The sequence below is a fragment of the Saimiri boliviensis genome, chromosome 4 (assembly GCF_048565385.1).
Source record: "Saimiri boliviensis isolate mSaiBol1 chromosome 4, mSaiBol1.pri, whole genome shotgun sequence".
Taxonomy (NCBI): domain Eukaryota; kingdom Metazoa; phylum Chordata; class Mammalia; order Primates; family Cebidae; genus Saimiri; species Saimiri boliviensis.
The window spans coordinates 130,989,569-131,010,384 of NC_133452.1; the positions used below are offsets into that span (position 1 = coordinate 130,989,569).

Below are 20,816 nucleotides of genomic sequence, written 5' to 3' on the forward strand. Positions count from 1 at the left end.
ACTGGGGGGAAGGTGTGGGGGAGTTGAGGGGCTGCAGATAAGGCTCCCATGAATGCCTTGGCTTTCTGGGGAAGGTGAGAACTGCCAGTGTCGTGATTTGTCTGCGGGTCTGCAGAATTCACAACTGAACCCAGCCAAAGTCCACTTGTGCCCTGAGTTTCACTTTCGAGAGGATTACAGCTGGTAGGAGGTGAATGTGCTATTCTGACTTTCATAATGCAAATTTTTCAGACGGCCTCAGGGACTTGGCTCTGCCTTCAGCTCGGGTGAGACGGTTTACTGTCTCCTTCACCCAGAGTCCTGTGGGGGCTGCAGCCACCTCCACACTCTCTGGCTCTCCCACAGTCCTGCCTTTGCTCTGCACACCTCAGGACTCTGACCTGTCTTTGACCCCCTGCTATATGGATGAAGGATACATCTGGGGCCAAGTGAGAAGACCCAGTAGCACCAGGTGTTCACCCTAAAGGAGAGGGGGAGACACGTGAGTGTTGGAGTCCCTGGTGAAGGATGGCCACGGGAAGCTGGGGACGTTGTCTCAGATTAGAAACTAGGACATGTGGACAGAATCAATGTCCTTGAGGGAAATGCTGCCACTTGCTCCACTGCCTCCCACTTATATGTTACATTTATATCCCACTATGCAGGTCAGAGTTGCCATTGCAGCCCATTTGATCCTCACAGTGTTCTTGTGAAGCAGGCTAAGTGAGGAAGAGGCACTAGATTAAAAATAAGAAAACCAGGATCACATTATTCATTTGTCTTGGGTGGTGTGGGGCTTGTCCCTGAGCCTCGATGTCCTCTTCAGTCACATGGTCATGATACAGCTGGGGAAACGTTAGGATGATTGTCTCCACCAGACAGTTGAGAAAATGGAGGCTCAAGAAAGTAAAGTAAGATGTCCAAGGTCACAAAAAAAATTAATTTAAAAAAATTTTTTTAATTTTCCTTGTCTCCTAGAAATCTTATTTTAGCTTTCTCTACAAAAAGGTATTGTTTTGGCTGGGTGCAGTGGCTCATGCAGTAATCCCAGCACTTTGGGAGGGAGGTGGGTGGATCACCTCAGGTCAGGAGTTCGAGACCAGCCTGACTAATATGGTGAAACCGCAGTCTCTACTTTAAAAAATGCAAAAATTAGCCAGGTATGGTGGGAGGCTGAGGCAGGAGAATCGCTTGAACCCAGGAGGCGGAGGTTGCAGTGAGCCAAGATCATGCCATTGCACTCCAGCCTGGGCAACAAAGCAAGACTCTGTCTTAAAAAACAAAAAAAAAGTATTGTTTTAACATATGATAAACTATAGCTGTTTTTAATGTCTGCATAGATACATAAGTTTCCAACTTCATGAACTGTGAACTAATTTAACTTATTCTCACCACTTAGTTACTATGGTTACTTGGTATTTTGAGGAGTAATATTTGAGACTTTTACTGAAAAAAATTCTAATGACCCGTGATACGTAGTAATTTGCAATTTTCTTTGAAATGAATTTTAGTAGTGCAGGATGGGCCTCGAAATCCAGAATTTTAATCATCTAATGCCTAAACATAAGCTGCCACTTACTGTTACACTTTAACACATACTTTTTATCCAGAAAATTAAATTAAATATGAGTTTATGAGAATTTGATGATACGTTTGCATATTAGATCATATATCTTGACAACACCAAAATTTACTATATTTAATAAGAACAGCATTTTCAGAAGATTCTTGCACTACATCCAAATGGTAAAACAGAGGGTTCAAAGCTTATCATTTTTGATTGCAATTTACGTCTAGTTATCTAATTTCAAAAAAATGTGCCAAAGCTTTTCGGCATCCTGACAGCAAACCCTGTAGCAGGGCTTCTCCTCAGCACCATCGATGTTCTGGGCTAGAGGATCGTTTGTTGTGGGGGCTGCCACGTGCATCATAGAATGTTCAGCAGCATCTCTGGTTGCTACCCAATATATGTCCCCTCCCCCTAGTTGTAACCACTGAAAACGTCCCCAGACATTGCCAAATGTCCTCTAAGGGGCCACCTGTTTCCCCATTAAGAACCCTGGTCCACGGTGGTTATTCTCCCTGATACACTCTCTCACCAGTCTATCTGAGCACTAGAGAAAGTTAGGATGTATTTTCCCAACATTCTTCGAAGGCTTCATTGATTTGAGCAATTTTTTTTGAGAGTTCATTTGTAAGCTTTCCCTCCCACTGCTTTGATATAAAAGACCTGCAGGAATACAAGCCTCTAAAGGGGTCTGTAGCAAGTGTGGGTTCATTTTAGTTCACACAGCTGAGAAATCATGCTTGGCATGGATGTTGTAGGGATGTCTTTGCCCTTACTTGGTGGGAAAAAAAAAGTTCCTGCTTTTCACAAGAGGAGGCAAGGAGGCATCAGCACACCCTTCGGTCTAAGGGAAGTGACTGGTAAGTTTCAGGTGGCAAGAGGCTCATGATCTGCACTGACTGTCTTGTAACACCCAGCCCCATTTTCACATAAATACCACACTGCCCTTTTAGATCTGGGTACTGTGATTGGGCTCATGAAAGTTTCCTTAGAAATAATCTTATATGAACGTACATATTTTTTATAAAGCAAACGGGCAATATTTGAGTAACAATAGTCTCCTGACTCATTTGGTTGTTAATCTCCATTTCAGAATGTTGATTTTTTTTTTCCCTCGTCCCATAAAATCTTACTAATATTAGTTTCTGGGAAAGGAGGAAGCAGTAATTGACTCAACATTGCTCCTGAGCTGGCTTTTCTACTTGGTGTGAAGCATGTTTTCTTTTAATAAGATACTTGACTATCACATGTAATAAATCCTAGAATTCTTTGACTCTGAATTGTGTGTTTTTCAATAGCACAACTAGCCTTCTAGCCTTGTCCCGGTAAGTTTTAAACTTTTTAGCTGTGAAGTGTTTTTGTTATGCGGGTACAGTGGGGTTTTGGGGTTTGCCCATTTCTGGCAGTTGGGCTTTTTTTTTATTCATTCCTGTGTTTTTAAGACCATTCTAAAGGGCCACTTACAGATATTTTCCCGACCACCTTTCTAATACTCTTTCTTTCACTATCCATAGCATCCCTGTGCCCCTGGGTTCTCTGAGTGTGAGCACTGAATGTTGGCTTTCTGGGTGCCGTGTGGGGATGCAGGGTCTTCCTGCCCTTCCCTCCACATGTAGAAAACTGTGGCAAAGAAAGGTTTTGCAGGAGGAATTGGGAAGAGGACAAGAAAAAAAAAATACTGGAATCTATAAGTTTTGCAAGCTCAGAACAGATGAATCTAAGGAATTCTGTTTGGTTTGATTTGGTCTGGGTTTTTTAAAATATTATTGTCCCTTTACCTGAAGTGTTTTTCCATTTCAGTCACAAGACTTCCTTATGCATAAAAACTTGCTTAAAATATTGTCTCCTGCAATTAGGGTTGTTGAGGCAGTAATAATTTGATAAAGATTTATTGGAAGCCAAATGTCAGGATTGATGCAGGAAGACACACCAATGAAGTTGAGGGTGTTCCAAAGTCTGTGACAAGTTGGAAGGCTTTTGTAAGGAAGTTTAGCAGGAGGGATAGGGGCTCTTCACATCGGAGTTTTCTTTTTTCATTGGAGGGTACAATACAGAGGTTACAATCACTGGATACAGATGACAATATATAGGCTAAAATATTTTATGCACAAAATAATCAGTAAAACTTTATGATTCAGAAACAAATCCATATCCTTTTTGATGTCAGTAGGTTACATGTTAATCAGTGCATCAGACTAGCTCAGAAGTTACATTGAACCTGAATTACATCAACGTTTGGATGTATGAGCAAATCTGGTCATAGGTTACAGACGTATCCTTCAATCAGACATTATCTTATGTGTAGGAAAAAGGAAGGACTATGATTGCTTATCTTTTAAGAAGTAGAGTGACTCAGGCAAGAGAGATGGGAGGCCGTGTGTTCAATCTTGTTTGCCTTTAAAGCTTCTTTCCCGAGAGCTGCAGGTATTACAGACTCAGGGGCTGTGTGGAAGCATGCCAGCAAGAAGACATGAGCAAACATGGCTTCTTGCATTTGCTGCTTTGTCTCACAATATAACCCATTAGAAAAAGGGTTGGATGTGAACAGTAATTGCAGAAAAATGGAATCAAGCCCATTTCGTGGACTGTGAAGGGGTTGATGTGGATTCTCTGCTAAGACTGCATAACCAGTGGAAGTCATGGCGTATGCTGGGTTGTCACAGTCTCACTTAGGCACAGTGTTTCCTTGTGTTTGTTCCAGGGAGGATGGTGGATTTCCCAGGGTACAATCTGTCTGGTGTAATCGCCTCCTTCCTCTTCATCCTGCTGACGATGAAACAATCAGGTAGGATTCCTTTCTCCCTTTACTGTATAGTCTAACGTCCCAGGGAGCTAGCCTGGGTCCAGAGGTCTAGAAGAACATCTAAGCGTGTAAGTCTGGGGCCTACGCACCTCCGTAGGTGAGTAGAAGGAGGAACTCCTGACTTTTGAGGAGCTCCTCCACTCCTGGCTGAGTCACCTTTGGAAAGTTACTTGAGCACTTCATGCCTTAGTTCTTTCATCTTTTTAATGAGAATAGCAGTAGTAACTATGTCTCAGAGGCCAGCACAGGCTTTAGGACTAAATGAGACATTAAAAGCACTTGAACCAGTGGTTGCACCACGTTAAATTATTAATTCACTCTCCTGCTTCTAACAGGACAGTACTTTGGGGTCAAGAAATGCAGCTGCTTCTTACTATAAATTAAGCTGCAAAAAAAATAAATAAATAAAAATAAGAAATTAGAAGGAGACCTCGAAGAAATGGACTCGGAAATCTCACTAGCCTAATTTTGTCCGTTAAATGTTGCACCTTGAAAAAGAATTATAAAAATTCAGTGTGCCCATCAGTGATAGACTGGATAAAGAAAATGTGGCACATATACACTGTGGAATACTATGCAGCCATTAAAAAGGATGAGTTTCTGTCCTTTGCAGGGACATGGATGAAGCTGGAAACCATCACTCTCAGCAAACTAACACAAGAACAGAAAACCAGACACCACATGTTCTCACTCATAAGTGGGAGTTGAACAATGACAACGCATGGACACAGAGAGGGAAACATCATACACCACGAATTATCAGGGAGTTGGGGGCTAGAGGAGGAATAGCGTTAGGAGAAATACCTAATGTAGATGACGGGTTGATGGGTGCAGCAAACCACCAAGGCATGTGTATACCTATGTAACAAAACTGTACGCTCTGCACATGTAACCCAGAACTTTAAAGTATAATTTAAAAAAAAATTTTTTTTAATTCAGTGTCAGAGGGAGATGTCAGAGCCCCAAGGAAAATGCAGCATGGCAAAGTGGGAAAAAAAACACTGGCCAGGGCATGAGAGGGCACGGGCTCTGCCGCGGCACTGCAGAGCTGGTGCGGCGCAATGAGGCTGCCGCCTTCTCTGTGCTTCTGCTGCAGCCCCAATCCTGTAACAGTCAATCGGATGGGATGTCTCAGTTCTAGCTTCATAATTCGTCAATGAATAACGCAAGCAGATCTCCACTTAGGCTCTTTAGCCACCTTTTGAGCAGCAGCTATTTGATACCCAGAAGCAGCTAAGTAGGGGGAGGTTCTTCTTAGCAGGACTGGATCTGCACAGAGAAAGAGTCAATGTCCCCAGAGCATTTAGGAGGAGAAAGAAAGTATCATACATGACATAAAATGATCAAACATAATAACATACATAACTGTTAAACATCTCTTCAATTTGGAGATGCATGGAAGAGATCAGACATGTCTTCGAATTTGTTTGGAAGACTCAAAATCTCTAGACAAACCACTGTCCTTAATCCAGCACAAAATGTCCTTGTGAAAACTGCCTTGTACATAGTCCCAGTAATTGGCCTCTTGCCTACTCCAGGCAAAAAAAAAAAAAAAAAAAAAAAAAAAAAAAAAAAGCCCACTTTCATATCTAGGAGAAGAGGAATCCTGACAGGCTAAAAAAGCTAATAATGGATTTACTACCTAAATTTTTGGAAAATAAAATGTTAACAACAAGAATAAGGTTTTCAACTTAAAAGTCAATTTACATGAAGACAAATGACTCAAATAGTAAATAATTTACTTGAGAATTAAAAAAACAGGTATGGTGGTGTTAGTATCTTAAAGATGAAGAAATTAAGACTTCAAATCTCAAAATCTTACCAATAATAATAGATTTGCCCCCAAATCACATAGCTGGTAAGTGACAGACAACAATCTCACTCACATTTCAAACTGCATTTATTTTCAGTACACAAAATGGCTGTCTGGACACCCAAAAGCATGCATATTGATTTTCTGATTGGCATTTCCTCGTCCTCTTTTTCACTCATTTTGTAGATGACTTTAGAGTCATTGGTCCTGCTCATCCTATCCTGGCCAGGGTTGGGGAAGATGTCCTGCTAACCTGCCAGCTGCTCCCCAAGAGGACCGCAATGCACATGGAGGTGAGGTGGTACCGCTCAGAGCCCAGCACACCTGTGTTCATGTACAGGGATGGAGTGGAGGTTACTGAGATGCAGATGGAGGAGTACAAAGGCCGGGTAGAGTGGATAGAGGATGGCATTGCAGAGGGAAGCGTGGCCCTGAAGATATACAACATCCAGCCCTCCGACAATGGACAATACTGGTGTCATTTCCAGGATGGGAACTCTTGTGGAGAAACAAGCTTGCTGCTCAAAGTAGCAGGTGAATATCTGGGGGAAGACACAGGGTCTCAGGAGGCAGAAGTATATTTTGTAGTAAGCTTTCTGTCAGTTGAGGAATTCCCTTTGAATCACCAATGTAATTCCTAATGCTTAGTCCTCTGCCCTGATTGATTTTAAAATAAGTGGTTCTTGAGTCTTCAAAGCAAGCTTAGTGTTAAATTATTTTCCCAAATTTAATTTGCACAGTTTTGACTGTTCTTGAGGATGATTTGAAATCCATGACATGCAGTCATTAGCAATTTTGCTGAGACACACATTTGTGCTGCCTGAGGCTGCTGTGCAAGAGCAAGCCAATTGCTGCATGAGTGAGCCCAGCTGACTGCCCCACATCTGTATCTCAGGGCCTCGGGTGTTCTCTACCCAACCCCGCCTATGAAGAAACTGAGATGTGAAAAGGTTCTTTCTTGGTGACATGCCCTCAGTTAGAAAGCTAGCAATGAGACTGAAGAGGCCAAGAATACTGTGCTTTGGAGATTGCCATGTACTAATGTTCAATGAATTGGGGCCTCACAGATTATTTTGGTCACACCCACTGTGAATGGGAAGGTTCTTCGGATTGCTGTTTTATTAGCTAAGCAGGAAGGCGTGGGGAGAAAGGGGACAACTGAAGAATGCATCTGTCTTATGAAATGTAAACCGTGATATGATTCCCTGGCAGGATTAACTCCTCTATGCTCTAAAGAGAAAATCAAGTAAATCCAATTACTAAGGTAAATGGGAAAAAACAGTTTTCTGGAGATGTTAACGTCTCCAGCTGATACTGCTTCCTTCTTTACTTCCCTGGGAGGCTGTTTCCTAATAACTTTTTTTCCTTAACATTCATTACTTTTATTGTGTTCGAGGTGATTCAAAACAGATGGAAGATTCCATGTATTTCTGAGATGTGGGGGCAGGGAACATAGTGCTATATTTCAATATAAGGAACATTTACAAATAAGTCACAAGTTTTCTAAGGCTCCAAGGTAAGGGAGCAAGTCTCTCCTTTACCAGCAAGTGATTAAGACAGAATTCCCATTTATGGAAAATATAGTCCTCTTAGCTTGGGTTTGGGAGTTTCATACTAGAGGGGAAAAAAATCATGATTTCATAAATTGTTCTAAATTAAGATTTCTCAAAACCATCTTACCCATTGAATAGAATATTTAGCTACAAAAAAAACTCATGGATCTTCACATTTCACATACTCCCATTTATCCACCTGCTTTCCAAGATCACAGCCACCAGCAAAAGATGCAGAAGGCACAGGCCCCAGGGAAGTGATTTCTGACTTTATGTTAAATATTCTGTGTAAATTGGAGTTTCAGACATCATCTAAAATGTCAAACAACGTGCCCAATACAGATAACTTTAAGATGAAAAAGGCAGAGTTCATGGCGCAGAGGAATGAATGAATAAATTACACTACATCTCTGTTTACAGTGCTGGAGGCATTGCAAAATGCCATCATGTCCCCCTTCTCTGATTCCCCTTTCTGGATCTGGAGAAAAATACTTGTCTGATACTAAAATGTAAAGACCCAGACTGGGGAACAAAGTGTATCTGTACTCAAATTTGAATGGGGAGACTTTGGTCAACTTTCTGCTCCTCAGACTCCTGAACTCCGACCATCTCTCCCTGTGAGCACTGTCACCGCGATCTCAGTCTCTGTGATTTCTGCCTCCGTGGACTCTGGGTGTCAGAGCTGTGGCTTCCCTCTGCAGGTCTGGGGTCTGCCCCTAACATTCACATGGAGGGATCTGGGGAAAGTGGAGTCCAGCTTGTGTGCACTACAAGGGGCTGGTTCCCAGAGCCCCAGGTGTATTGGGAAGACATCCAAGGAGAGAAGCTGCTGGCCATGTCTGAGCATCACATCCAAGATGAAGATGGCCTGTTCTATGTGGAAACCACTCTTGTGGTCAAGAACGCCTCTGCAGAGTCCGTGTCCTGCTTCATCTACAACCCCGTCCTCAGTGAGGAGAAGGAGGCAGTTATCAGCATCCCAGGTCAGTGCTCTGCCTCTAGGACCAACATGCTCAGATCAGCAGGAGAGGTCCCAGCGACTGCACCACAGCACCCCATATTTTTATCAAGAGACATAGCTATCATTTAGTAATATGTATTGAAAGCTATAAAACATTTATGACTGGAGATACATGCACTCCATTTTAACTGAATAGCTGTTATGGCACTTCCATTATTTTTGAGTTCTACCTTTTCTTCTTCGGCATTGATTGTTTTTACTCACAAGTATTCATTGCATTGTAAAGAAAGTAAAGCTATATTTCTTCAACTGAAATGCCTTCCTATGCTGCATGTATCACATGAAGATAATAAGATGCAGAGAACTATTTGCATAATAGAATACTAGTTACAGCCTTATTTATAAATAGCAGCAAAACAACCCCCCAATACAATAGTACAGTGTTGAGTCTTGTGTTATATACTTTATAGAATTGATGAAAAAATATATTTTTAAATAATTTCAACGGTTGAAAAAATCCTCATGATGTACTATTCAATGATAAACATGACATCTATCTATAAATAGGCATTTCCAATCACATAAAAGTTGTTGGCTTTAAGTAACTTATAACTGCACTACAACTTTCACGATACCCTCCACATTCGGATGTAAGTATACAGTTATTCATATAAATGGATAGATAAAATACTTTAAAGTAAATGTTAAATTTTAATTTTAAATGAAGCTGATTGTATATTATATATAGTCTCTCCATTTTGTAATTATAAGTGATATAGTTTATGTCCATATAATTTTGTATTTTCTGTATATCTATAAAAGGAACATATGTTATTTTCATAACTGATAGTTAAGTATTTATGCCATAAATATCAGAGGAAACCAACAGAATCATGGAGAGATAGAAGTGAGAGCATTTTTGTTGTGCAGAGAAAAGAAAAAAAGCTGTATCATTGCATAATCTGTGGGAAATAATCCATATTTTTCTGCTTTTCATGTTTTTTCTATAAATTGAGTGTTCCTATATAACATATAACTTGCTTTCTTTTTAAAAAAAAGTTTCTCTCCGTTCCCTTACACCAAATTCCTTAATATGTTATTCTTGTTCCTTTTCCAGAGAAACTTCAGGCTGAGCTGGGTAAGTATGAATGCCGACACACACCTGTGCAGGGAGCTTTTGCCCTCCCCAGCAGAGGGAGGGGCGCTACCATGAGACCATGTGATCAGAGGAGAAACTGAGGCACGACTTTACCAGGTCTTATGTTCATTAAATACCAGAGGGGACCAGCAAAGTGCAGCCTCATTCAAGACGTTTCCACTGTGTAACCTGACACTTTGGGGCCTCATGGGGATTCCGGTGAGCATCAGATGGACACCTAGAAGGAGCACGGCATCGTCTCTACTCTGTGTGTTGAGGGGAAAGGGAGTTACCTTGGAGTGTGTGGGATGACAGCAGACAGCTGGCCAGGGTCTGGAGGCCCTTTGAAAACATTTCAAGTGTGAGCAAGGGCAGCATTATTATGATAACTGGGATTTGCACCCACCACCTCCCCACTCAACCCTGCTGTGAGGTCCTGCACCTGCTTCTCACCACAGCAGGCCCCTAATCTAATCACTATTGGGAAGGAACTGTTACTTTCTGGGTGCAACCTGGGATCCTGTCGCTGTGGCAATAATTTTTGTCTTTATAGTTGAACTGAGGGTATTATTTTACTGTACCTGAGATAAGTGGTTTAAAACATAAACCAGCTCATGTCTGAGCCCCTTTCAGTTTCCCCTTTACCTCCGTACGATCTCCCTCCTTTCTATGGCCTCTTCTCCCAGCCCAAGGCAACCTGCCTGCTCCCTGCCTAGGTGCATAGAACCTGGATCCCTTATGTCCTCCTTCCGTTAATACCCTGCTCTCCATCAAGTCACCTGCTCCAGGAATGCGTGCATGTGTGTGTTTTAGGTGAGCTTAAGCACACCTTTCAGCCCACAAAAGAGTTTTTGAGGAAAATCAGGGTAACAAACACAACCCAATCCCTGCCAGAGTCTAATGTGGCACCTTCAATCCCATCAGGCCATAAACATAAAGGGAAGGGTCTCTGGAAGGCGCAAGGTAACTTCACAATCTGAGGAGAGACACACACCTGTGTACCTTACCCTTCTGAGATTAGGAAGTCAAGCTAGTGTTTGGGGCAGGTTGACACAAGTCTGTCTCTCAAGAAGGTGTTAGGAGAAGAGTCACTCCTCTGAGTTCTCTGAGACCCACTGGAGACCCAACACACAATACGACCCCATGTTGTGTTGCTCCTAAGTCATGCTGACCTTCCGCGGCCACAATTAACCAAGGTGGAAAGATGGAGCTTCCTTTGCTTCCGGTCAGGTGGGAGAGGAGGACTCTGAGCACAGAAGCTCTGCAGGTGAGCTCTGGTGATGGGACACACAGCCCTCTATGGAAATCCTAAGACTGAAATCCCTGCTCATACTCTAGTAATAATGGTTTTCATTTATAAAGATAATGATTAGTTTTCTTGACATATCAATTGTATGCCAGGCACTATGCCAAATGTGACACAGGAATTGTTTCATTTTTTTCTTATAGTTATAAAGTTTAATTGCTTTATCCTGATTTTACAGCTAAGAAACAATCTTAGAGACATACATGGTTTGCCAAAAATCAGGAAGAAATGGTGATGTTTGCCTTCCAATCTACTTCTATCTAACCTAAGAGTGCAAGTCCCTAACTACTTATGTGTGACTTCATCAGCTCATTCATGTCTATTTTTCTCATCTTTAAAGTGAACAGGTTGAATTTCACCTGTAATGTAGTGTCCAGTTCTAAGAGACTAGATATAATTAGCGTATTTGAGAAATGAGGTAGGGCATTAATTGAATACACTGAATGAAAGAGGATTATGTGGTTTGATGATGAAATTATCAGGTTTCAAGGAATCAGTGTATAATTCAGTGTATTTCACACTCCAGAAGGGATTTAATTTTTCAGTGGATATTCAGAAAGCATTTCAGAACATACACACAGTAATCAAAAACAAAACAAAGCAATACATTTCAGCACAAAACCGTCTGGAAGGTTGTGTACAAAACTGCATAGAAAAAGGAGGTTAGCAACTACTGCATGTTCACACTTATAAGTGGGAGCTGATTGATGAGAACACCTGGACACATGGCAGGGAACAACACACACTGGGCACCTGTTGTTGGGTGGAGGGAGGGAGAGGATCAGGAAGAAGAGCTAACGGATGCTGGGCTGAACACCTGGGTGATGGAATGGCCTGTGCAGTAAACCACCACGGCACACGTTCACCTGTGTAACAGACCTGCACTTCCTGCACGCGTACCCCTGAACTTAAAAGGTGAAGAAAAAAAGTTAGTTAGACATAGTGACTCCCAAGCAGCTCATATTCTAGTAGAACATCAATTATTAACAAACAGGGCTGCATAATTTTTCTAATACTTTAAACTTCAGTTTTACTTGGACAAAAGGAATTGTGGCTATATCTATAATGCATCAAATTAATTGAATCTGTATACTTATATTTTGCAATGTAATGGAGTTACAATGGAATTTAGTCTCCATTGAAGTCCATTTTAGCTCTTAATTACCTATGTCAGGCAGGGCAAGCCAGTTTAAGATCTGATATGTGCCACAGGTCACAGACAGGGAATAAAACCCTCATATGAATGAAGAAGATGAGGAAACAGTCTGTTTTATTACGTAATTTACTGTAAGACATGTGGATGGAGAAACAGCCCCAAACTAATCCCTAGTCCATTTTTTCTGATTCTTATCTTCAGACTTTAATAGATACATAGGGGAGGAAGATAATATTGTTTTAGGTAAAATTACAGGACAAAGCAAACAAAATGCTAGAAATAACTGGGAGTCAAATATTACCTGGAATAGAAGGTAATAATCTGAAAATCAGAATTGAGTTAACAGTGATTTTCCTCTGTACAAAGATAGCTGGCAGTTTTCAGCCAATAACATAATGGGATGTTAACGCCTTTGGCCAGTGACTCCATGCAGAGAACCTACAATCTGATGCTTGTGTTTCTATTATAAATGATCACAACTTATGCAAAACCATTTTTATCATTTAATAGAAAAAGACGACACTTAATTTAGAATAGAGAAAAACTGGCATGGGCAGGCCTGATGAGAATGAAAATGTAACATAGCTTGGGTCCAGGAAGGCCCTCAGATAGCATCTTTCCCCACCTTGCACAGTGGGAGAATTAGAACCCTTTTTCACAGTCTTCATTGTTTCTCAATTTGTATTTTGCCAGCCTTCCCAATTCTTGATCTTAAAATGTTCATCTTAATTTTCAAAATTATTCTGAGGACATTCAGTTGGCATGTGTCTGTAACTCCACTATGTAGAACATGGGGAAATAAAATTTAGTGGCTGGACCAGACTTACAAGGTACTACAAAGACTACGTAGATGAAGATTTCTTCAAATATCATTACCAAAAGTCCACATGAGACTCACTTTCAACCCCTCCCTATTACCAAGTCAGAGGGTGGGAGGGGCTCCAATGCCCTCAGGTCTCACAGGTCTGTGCCCCTCTTCTCACACTGAGTGGGTTTCCGGGCACTTTATGGAAACTATTTTGTTCAACTCTAAAACAATGTTACGATTTTGGTAGTTGTATACCAAATTCATAGTTTAAGAAACTGAGGCATTAAGAAGTAGTTTAAAATCATACAGAATTGACGTGTTAGAAGAAAAACTTTAAACAGACTAAATTTAGCAGAGCCTAACTAAGCAAAAGATGGCTCATAAACAAGGCATCCTCCAGAATCAGAATGGTTTCAGCGAATTTAAAGCAGCAATTTGGTCAGACAGCAGTTATAGGCAGAAAATGGAAATGAGGTACAGAAAACAGAAGTGAGGTGCAGAGACGGCTTTACTGGTTGCGGCTTGGTGTTGCTGATTTGAATAAGATTTCAAGAGTTGGCCGCTGCAACTGACTGAAGCGCAGCAGCTGCTCCTCAGTGATTTATTACAAAAGTACACTCCTCAGTTAGGCTTAGCTCCTAAGTTAGGCTTATCCATAAAATAATTTTGCAATTAAAACTCCCAGAGTAAAATGAGCAATTTATAAAGTTGGCCCCAGAACACCTCTGTACCTGAGTGCCTATGTAACAAACTGCAACCTAAGATAGGCCTTCAGTGGCTGATGTGCTAAGTTAGATTGCAGCTCGTCACATGAGGCATCCAGTACAGAGGCATCTGGGCCAAATTCGTAACTGTTCATTTCATTCTGGGAGATTTGTTTGTTTTAGACAGAGTCTCTCCTCTTTGTCACCCAGCCTGGAGTGCAATGGCATCATCTCGGCTCACTGCAAACTCCACCTCCCAGGTTCAAGTCATTCTTCTGCCTCAGCCTCCTGAGTATCTGGGCTACAGGCATTTGAGACCACACCCAGCTAATTTTTGTATTTTTGTAGAGATGGGGTTTCACCATGTTGACCAGGCTGGTTGAACTCCTGACCTCAGGTGATCCGCCCACCTCAGTCTTGCAAAGTGCTGAGATTACAGGCATGAGCCACTGTGCCCAACCTATTCTGGGAGTTTTAATTGTAAAATTGTTTTATTATTGGTCTATAAACTGAAAAAATTACAGGCAGAAGCAGGCAGGGATTCAATTACCATTTTACTCGGACTGACACACATCATGGGCTGATTCCTCCTTAAAGAAGAACAACCTCTATTCTGAGTCTGTGACACCCTCACCTCACCTAAGGATGACCCTGAACCTCACAGCTTCCCTGGGATGCTCATGGTTTCTAAACTCCAATGGAGCTGTTCTTAGAGATGACATTATTGGTTCTATTTTGATTCTTTCATTATGTTTTTTCCACTGTATTTAACAGCTTCTTTAAAAGTAATTGGACCTTCCCAGCCCATCCTTGTCAGAGTGGGAGAAGATATACAGCTAACCTGTTACCTGTCCCCCAAGGCAAATGCATGGAGCATGGAGGTGAGGTGGGTCCGATCCCACCGTTACCCTGCTGTGCATGTGTATAAGGATGGGGACCATGTAGCTGGAGAGCAGATGGCGGAGTACAGAGGGAGGACTGTGCTGGTGAGTGACACCATCGACGAGGGCAGACTGACCCTGCAGATACTCAGTGCCAGACCTTCAGACGACGGGCGGTACCGCTGCCTTTTTGAAAAAGATGATGTCTACCAGGAGGCCAGTTTGGATCTGAAGGTGGTAGGTAAGAAGTCTAGATAGATATTTTGTATTCAATACCTGCTCCTACCCCTTTAATATGCTAGTTCCTGGACAATTTCTCTGACATTTGAAATTTTCTTAATGCTCATTTATCATCAAATTTTTCTTTCTTGATTGGTGTGGGGAAGGGGCACAGGCCAAATCTGTCTATTTCATGAGTAGGAAAAGGAACCCAGAGATATCACTGTCCCATGCATAGATTTTTATTTACTTCTCTCTTTTTTTTTTTGAGAAAAAGAATAATAAGAAAAAGAATAAAGAAGAGGAAGAAAGAGAAAGAGGAAGAGGGAGAGAGAATGGGGGTATTGCTTTGCTGCCTGGGCTAGAATGCAGTCTAAATATGGGTATGCCTATAATTGTCCTTAATGATGGAGACATGAAAGAAAATGAGGGAAGAGAGTAACAAACAAGGAGCCAACCAACATTTCGTTTAAACTTCTAAGTTGATATGATGTGGTACTGATAAGAGTGTATATTTTGTTGAAGTGGAGAGTTCTATAAATGTTAATTACGTTTACTTGTTCCAGATCTGAGTTCAAGTCCTGGATATCGTTGTTAATTTTCTGTCTCATTGATCTGTCTAATATTAATGTTGAAGTCTCCCACTATTATTGTGTGGGAGTCTAAGTCTCTTTATAAGTCTTGTATTCTGGGTATTCCTGTATTGGGTGCATGTATATTTAGGACCTTTAACTCTTCTTGTTGTTGCATTGATTCTTTTATCATTATATAATGTCCTTCTTTGCTTCTTTTGATCTTTGTTGCTTTAAATACTATTTTATCAGAGGCAAAAATTGTAACTTCTGCTTTTTATTTATTTATTTTTGCTCTCTGGTTGGTTGGTAAGTCTCTCTCCATCCTTTGTTTTGAGTCTTTGTGTATCCTTGAATGTGAGATGGGTCTGGATGCAGCATACAGTTTTAGTTTTTTGTCCAAATTGCCTGTCTTTGAATTGAGGAATTTAGTCAATTTGAATTTAGAATTAATAATGATATATGTGAGTTTAATACTGTCATTTAATATTAGCTGGCTATTTTGCCCATTAGTTGATGTAAATTCTTCATTATATCGATGTTCTTTACTTTTTGGTATTTTTTAGAAAGGCTGATACTGTTTGTTCCTTTCTATGTGTAGTGGTTCTTTCAGAAGCTCTTGTAAAGCAGGCCTGGTGGTGATGAATTCTCTAAGTGCTTGCTTGTTCACAAAAAACTTTATTTTTCCTTCACTTATGAAGCTTAGTTTGGCTGGATGTGAAATTCTTGGTTGAAAGTTCTTTTCTTTAAGGATGTTGAATATTGGTCCCCACTCTCTTCCGACTTGTAGGGTTTCTGCTGAGAGATCTGCTGTAAGTCTGATAGGCTTCCCTTTGTGGGTAACCTGACCTTTCTCTCTGGCTGCCCTTAGTATTTTCTCCTTCATATTCAACCCTGGTGAATCTGACAATTATGTGCCTTGGAGTTGCTCTTCTTGAGGAATATCTTTGTGGTGTTCTCTGTATTACCTGGAGTTGAATATTATCCTGCCTTACTAAGTTGGGAAAATTTTCCTGAATAATATCCTGAAGCATATTTTCCAGCTTGGATTCTGAGTATTTCACTACATATTTCACAAAAGATTCATTGTTTTACAGTGTGTTATTAGAATTTGGGGAAATGTGATAAAATTCTAGAAAGTGTAGTTATTTGAAGACTAAACTGGAGCCACTGTGTAAGCAAAAATTATAAAGATTGACAGCTTTGGCAGGGACAGGGGAGGAAAGATGAAGTCATTCCCTGCAGCATCATTTCCACTGTCTATATGTGTGAGAATTGACACGTCCAGTGTTAGCAGATGCCACTGAGCACATATAGGCTGAAGTCTTGGATATGCCACGTGTTTATCCCATGGATTTTGATTCTAAATTAATAAACATGTTTAGGAAATAGCCACAGGAATGCATGTTGAGAAATTACACGAGCCTCATGTTTTCTGCCACTGGACATAGACATTTATAAGGTTTCGATTTTTAAGAATATCCTCCTACTCAATATTTTAATCCTGTCCATGTGACCCAAAAAGTTATTTTGTTCTCAGGGACAGAATAAATGTTGGATTTGAAAACTTACCCTACTTCTTAATCATCCCAGAATGATTTAAGTATACAAAACATAAAAATAAGCAAACAAACAAAATAGGAAAATGCTCCAGCCAGCCTCATCCCTCCCCCTTAAGCTTTTCTCCCTTCTCCAAGCCCCCACACCACCATCTTTTCTCCCAGGGAAATTGCTTTCCACTCAGCCACTTGAAAGGACTCTTTGCTTCGGTTTCTTTTTCTCTGTCCCCAGGTCTGGGTTCTTCCCCACTGATCACTGTGGAAGGGCGAAAAGATGGAGAAATGCAGCTGATGTGCTCTTCAGATGGCTGGTTCCCACAGCCCCACGTAGAGTGGAGGGACATGCAAGGAAAGACGATACCATCATCTTCCGAGGCCCTGACTCAAGGCAGCCATGGGCTGTTCCACGTGGAGACATTGCTATGGGTCACAAACATCTCCACTGTGAACGTCACTTGTTCCATCAGCATCCCCTTTTTGGGTGAGGAGAAAAGAGCAACTTTTTCTCTCTCAGGTTGGTGATTCCGTATGTTCCTTCAGGTTTGGAAAATAAATATGAAGACCAACTCAGACCTACTCACTCTTCTTCCTTTTTGATTTTTATTTGCTTCTCTCTGACGAGGTCTCCTGCTCTCTTCTGCAAAGCTGGTTTTCAGGACACCCAGGGATTGTACTCCTCTGAGTTTCTCCCCGACACCCTGAACTAGAGCCCTGCAATTATATTTATCATTGGATACACACTAAATTCTCATAATTGAACCTGTCTTCACTCTCTCTAAATTCTTTTCTTCTGATGTGAAAACAATTACAACACTTTGTGGTTTTCCCCTCACGGGAGATTTTCTTCTGAGTTAGAAACTGATTTTCATTAGCACCATCTTCATAGTTACGGCTTCAGTAATTTTATCCTTCTCCCCCCAAGTCATTCCAGTGATTGTGTGATGTAGCTGGAAGAGAGAAGGAAGACAACTTGTCTGTGCGTGTGTGCATTTCTTTTTTTTTTTCTTTTTTTTGAGACAGAGTGTCGCTCTTGTTACCCAGGCTGGAGTGCAATGGCGCCATCTCGGCTCACCGCAACCTCCGCCTCCTGGGTTCAGGCAATTCTCCTGCCTCAGCCTCCTGAGTAGCTGGGATTACAGGCACGCGCCACCATGCCCAGCTAATTTTTTGTATTTTTAGTAGAGACGGGGTTTCACCATGTTGATCTGGATGGTCTCGATCTCCTGACCTCGTGATCCACCCGCCTCGGCCTCCCAAAGTGCTGGGATTACAGGCTTGAGCCACCGCGCCCGGCCGCATGTGTGCATTTCTGAGACGAGCAAATACAAATATTTCCAGTCTCTCCTCTGCATCTCCAGAGCAGGGAGGAACAGGCCAACTGTCTCCTGAGATGCCCAGTTCTCTCCCTTCTCTCCAGCCTAGAAGCTGCTCAGATGAAAAGCACAATTTTGATTTTGTTTCTGTTTCAGTTTCATGGGATTCTTGGGTTTCCATTTTAGAGTCCAGGATGACTTTTTTATGGAAGACACTGCTTATTTTGGGATTGCTTCTTGCTGTGGCTGTGGGCCTGCTCAGGAGGAGGAGCTGAAAGAGGTAAGTCACGGAAACAGAAACAGCAGAGCACATGCAGTGGGAACCGTACTGCGCACTTCCCCGGGCCTCCCTTTTCAGAAGTCACCCATGGGAGACGTTCAGTGACTATTCAGTAACTAAGGAAATGTGAGAAACAGGAAAGCACAGGGCTTATTATGCATTACAGGCTAAGTGATGAATGAGGTCAGAGTTTCCACTTGTAACAGAAGCAAAAGGATTAAAAGATAATGATTTGATCCCCTGCTGCCCATTTCCCAGTGATCCAGCTAAGGAGGAAGATGGAAAAAGTTAGTGGTATCGCCATCCTTGTTTTTGAGGCTGAGAGCTGGTGTTCACTGAGACTTGTTGGCATGAACATTGTCCTATGATCTTTAAAAATGTGGTGACCTCCTTGTTGGTGATTTCTGTTTTGCTAGTGATTTCTCATCTGTTAGGGAGGCTGCTTTGGGTGCTCTAGAAAGGGCTTCCACTTTTAATATCTGATGTCCGTGAAACACTTGTGTTCCTGTTTGGCTGTTAATAGCATGAAGTTATATTGATTAATTATCAGAATGGATTCTCTTTCTTTGCAGTGAATGTGACACTGGCTTCAAATACAGCTCATCTGAAACTGATTTCTCCTGAACAAAACAAGAGTGTGATCCATGGACATTCGGGCAGCCAGACATCCCACAGAGATCTGACTGTCTGCTCTATGGGGCAGCCGGAACTCCTGTCAGGGAGCTGGTACTGAGAGGTGGAGGCCAGGGACAGGGTGCAATGGGTCCCGAAAGTTGCCAAGCACATGTTGCAATGAAAGGAGTCATCTCTGTGTCACCTGATAGTGAGTTTTAGGCAAAGGATTGCAAAAGAAAGAAGTACTGGGCCATCACCTCTCTTCCAAGCCTCCTCTCCTTGAAGGTGGCCCCTGAACAAGTCAATCCCCCTGACCTTGCCTCTGAATACCTCTTCTCTTATAATGTGATCGGTAAGTGCCCCATCTACACCTTCCCGAAAACTTCCTTCTCTGGGACTCCACAGCCCTCTTCATTCTTTGGTTCCCTAATGTAGGTTCTCTGGACATTTTTTTTGTACCCACAAGAACATCTCCAACATATCCAAGGAAAATAACAATCTGGGATTCTGGAAACCAAGATGATATTCTGAGTCCTAATCACTTTCTCCTTTCTCTAACTGCTTGAAGGGGGCTCCCATGATCATCAGCATACCAAGTCAAGGGTGCTTTAATTCTACTCAGGAAAATCTGCTAGAGACTGATCCCTTCAGAGACCTATTCTGTCCCATGTTCTCTGGGATTCAGCCTACCAATCGCAATCTGACATCTGATAATCAAGGACCCTTAGAAAATTCCATGAGAAATACAATTTAGCCTATGGGAAGAAATGAAAGAAATAATCAAGAATTTGATCAGTTCCTTTTTTTCTTTTTCTTTTTCTTTTTCTTTTTTTTTTTCTGAGACAGAGTCTTGCTGTTATCACCCAGGCTGAAGTGCAGTGGCGTGATCTTGGCTCACTGCAACCTCCACCTCCCAGGTTCAAGCAATTCTCTTGCCTCAGTCTCAAGAGTAGCTCGGATTACAGGCGTGTGCAACCACGCCCAGACTATTTTTGTATTTTTAGTAGAGATGGAGTTTCACTTTCTTGGCCAGGCTGGTCTCAAACTCCTGGCCTCAAGTGATCCACTTGCCTCAGCCTCCCACAGTGCTGGGATTACAGGCATGGGCCGCCGCCCCTGGCCTGATCAATTTCTTTAAGATAGTGACAATTAATTGTTCACATAGGTGGAACTGAGATAAAAATTTTTTTAAATACAGTTTTAAAAAGTGAGTAAAAATACAGCTGCTTAAGAGGGAGAAAAATCTGATCATTAAAATATAATTTTGGAAATCTTATAAAGTGTTGTAAAATCCCTACTCCAGATTTTTTGAGAAAGTTAATACAAGAAATGGAGTTAGGAAAAAATTTTAGACTTTCCAATCCAGGAGAAACATTATGTATCATCTATATGAACATGTCAATTTTATTGTTAGAACAAAATAAAGTGCACAATTTAGAATTAATAATTACAAAATAAACACATACAAGCAGTACATGTAACACAGTAAAAATATTTTAAAGTCGTGTTTCAAGAACATAAACTATATGTGGAAAAAGGAAGAAGGTCAACGAGAAAGACCCTTGGAAAGAATGTTTTGAGGTGAGAAG

The 20,816-nt window shown here is 41.5% G+C and overlaps 1 protein-coding gene across 1 annotated transcript; it reads left to right on the forward strand.

Annotated features, from left to right (window-relative positions):
- Positions 1 to 205: 205 nt before the first annotated feature.
- Positions 206 to 19,358, forward strand: BTNL2 (butyrophilin like 2). The gene is made up of 9 exons (XM_003944307.3): positions 206 to 481; positions 4,248 to 4,331; positions 6,349 to 6,696; positions 8,417 to 8,698; positions 9,794 to 9,814; positions 14,563 to 14,910; positions 17,252 to 17,533; positions 18,519 to 18,612; positions 19,185 to 19,358. Exons 2-8 carry the CDS (start codon positions 4,253 to 4,255, stop codon positions 18,605 to 18,607), a joined length of 1,449 nt encoding a protein of 482 aa, XP_003944356.3. The 5' UTR covers positions 206 to 481; positions 4,248 to 4,252; the 3' UTR covers positions 18,608 to 18,612; positions 19,185 to 19,358.
- Positions 19,359 to 20,816: the final 1,458 nt, after the last annotated feature.

Coding starts and splice junctions, on each gene's coding strand:
- BTNL2 (XM_003944307.3), top strand. CDS start 4,253: ATGGTGGATTTCCCAGGGTACAATCTGTCTGGTGTAATCGCCTCCTTC. Junction 9,815..14,562: donor GAAACTTCAGGCTGAGCTGG/GTAAGTATGAAT, acceptor TGTATTTAACAG/CTTCTTTAAAAGTAATTGGA. Junction 17,534..18,518: donor AGCAACTTTTTCTCTCTCAG/GTTGGTGATTCC, acceptor TTTCCATTTTAG/AGTCCAGGATGACTTTTTTA.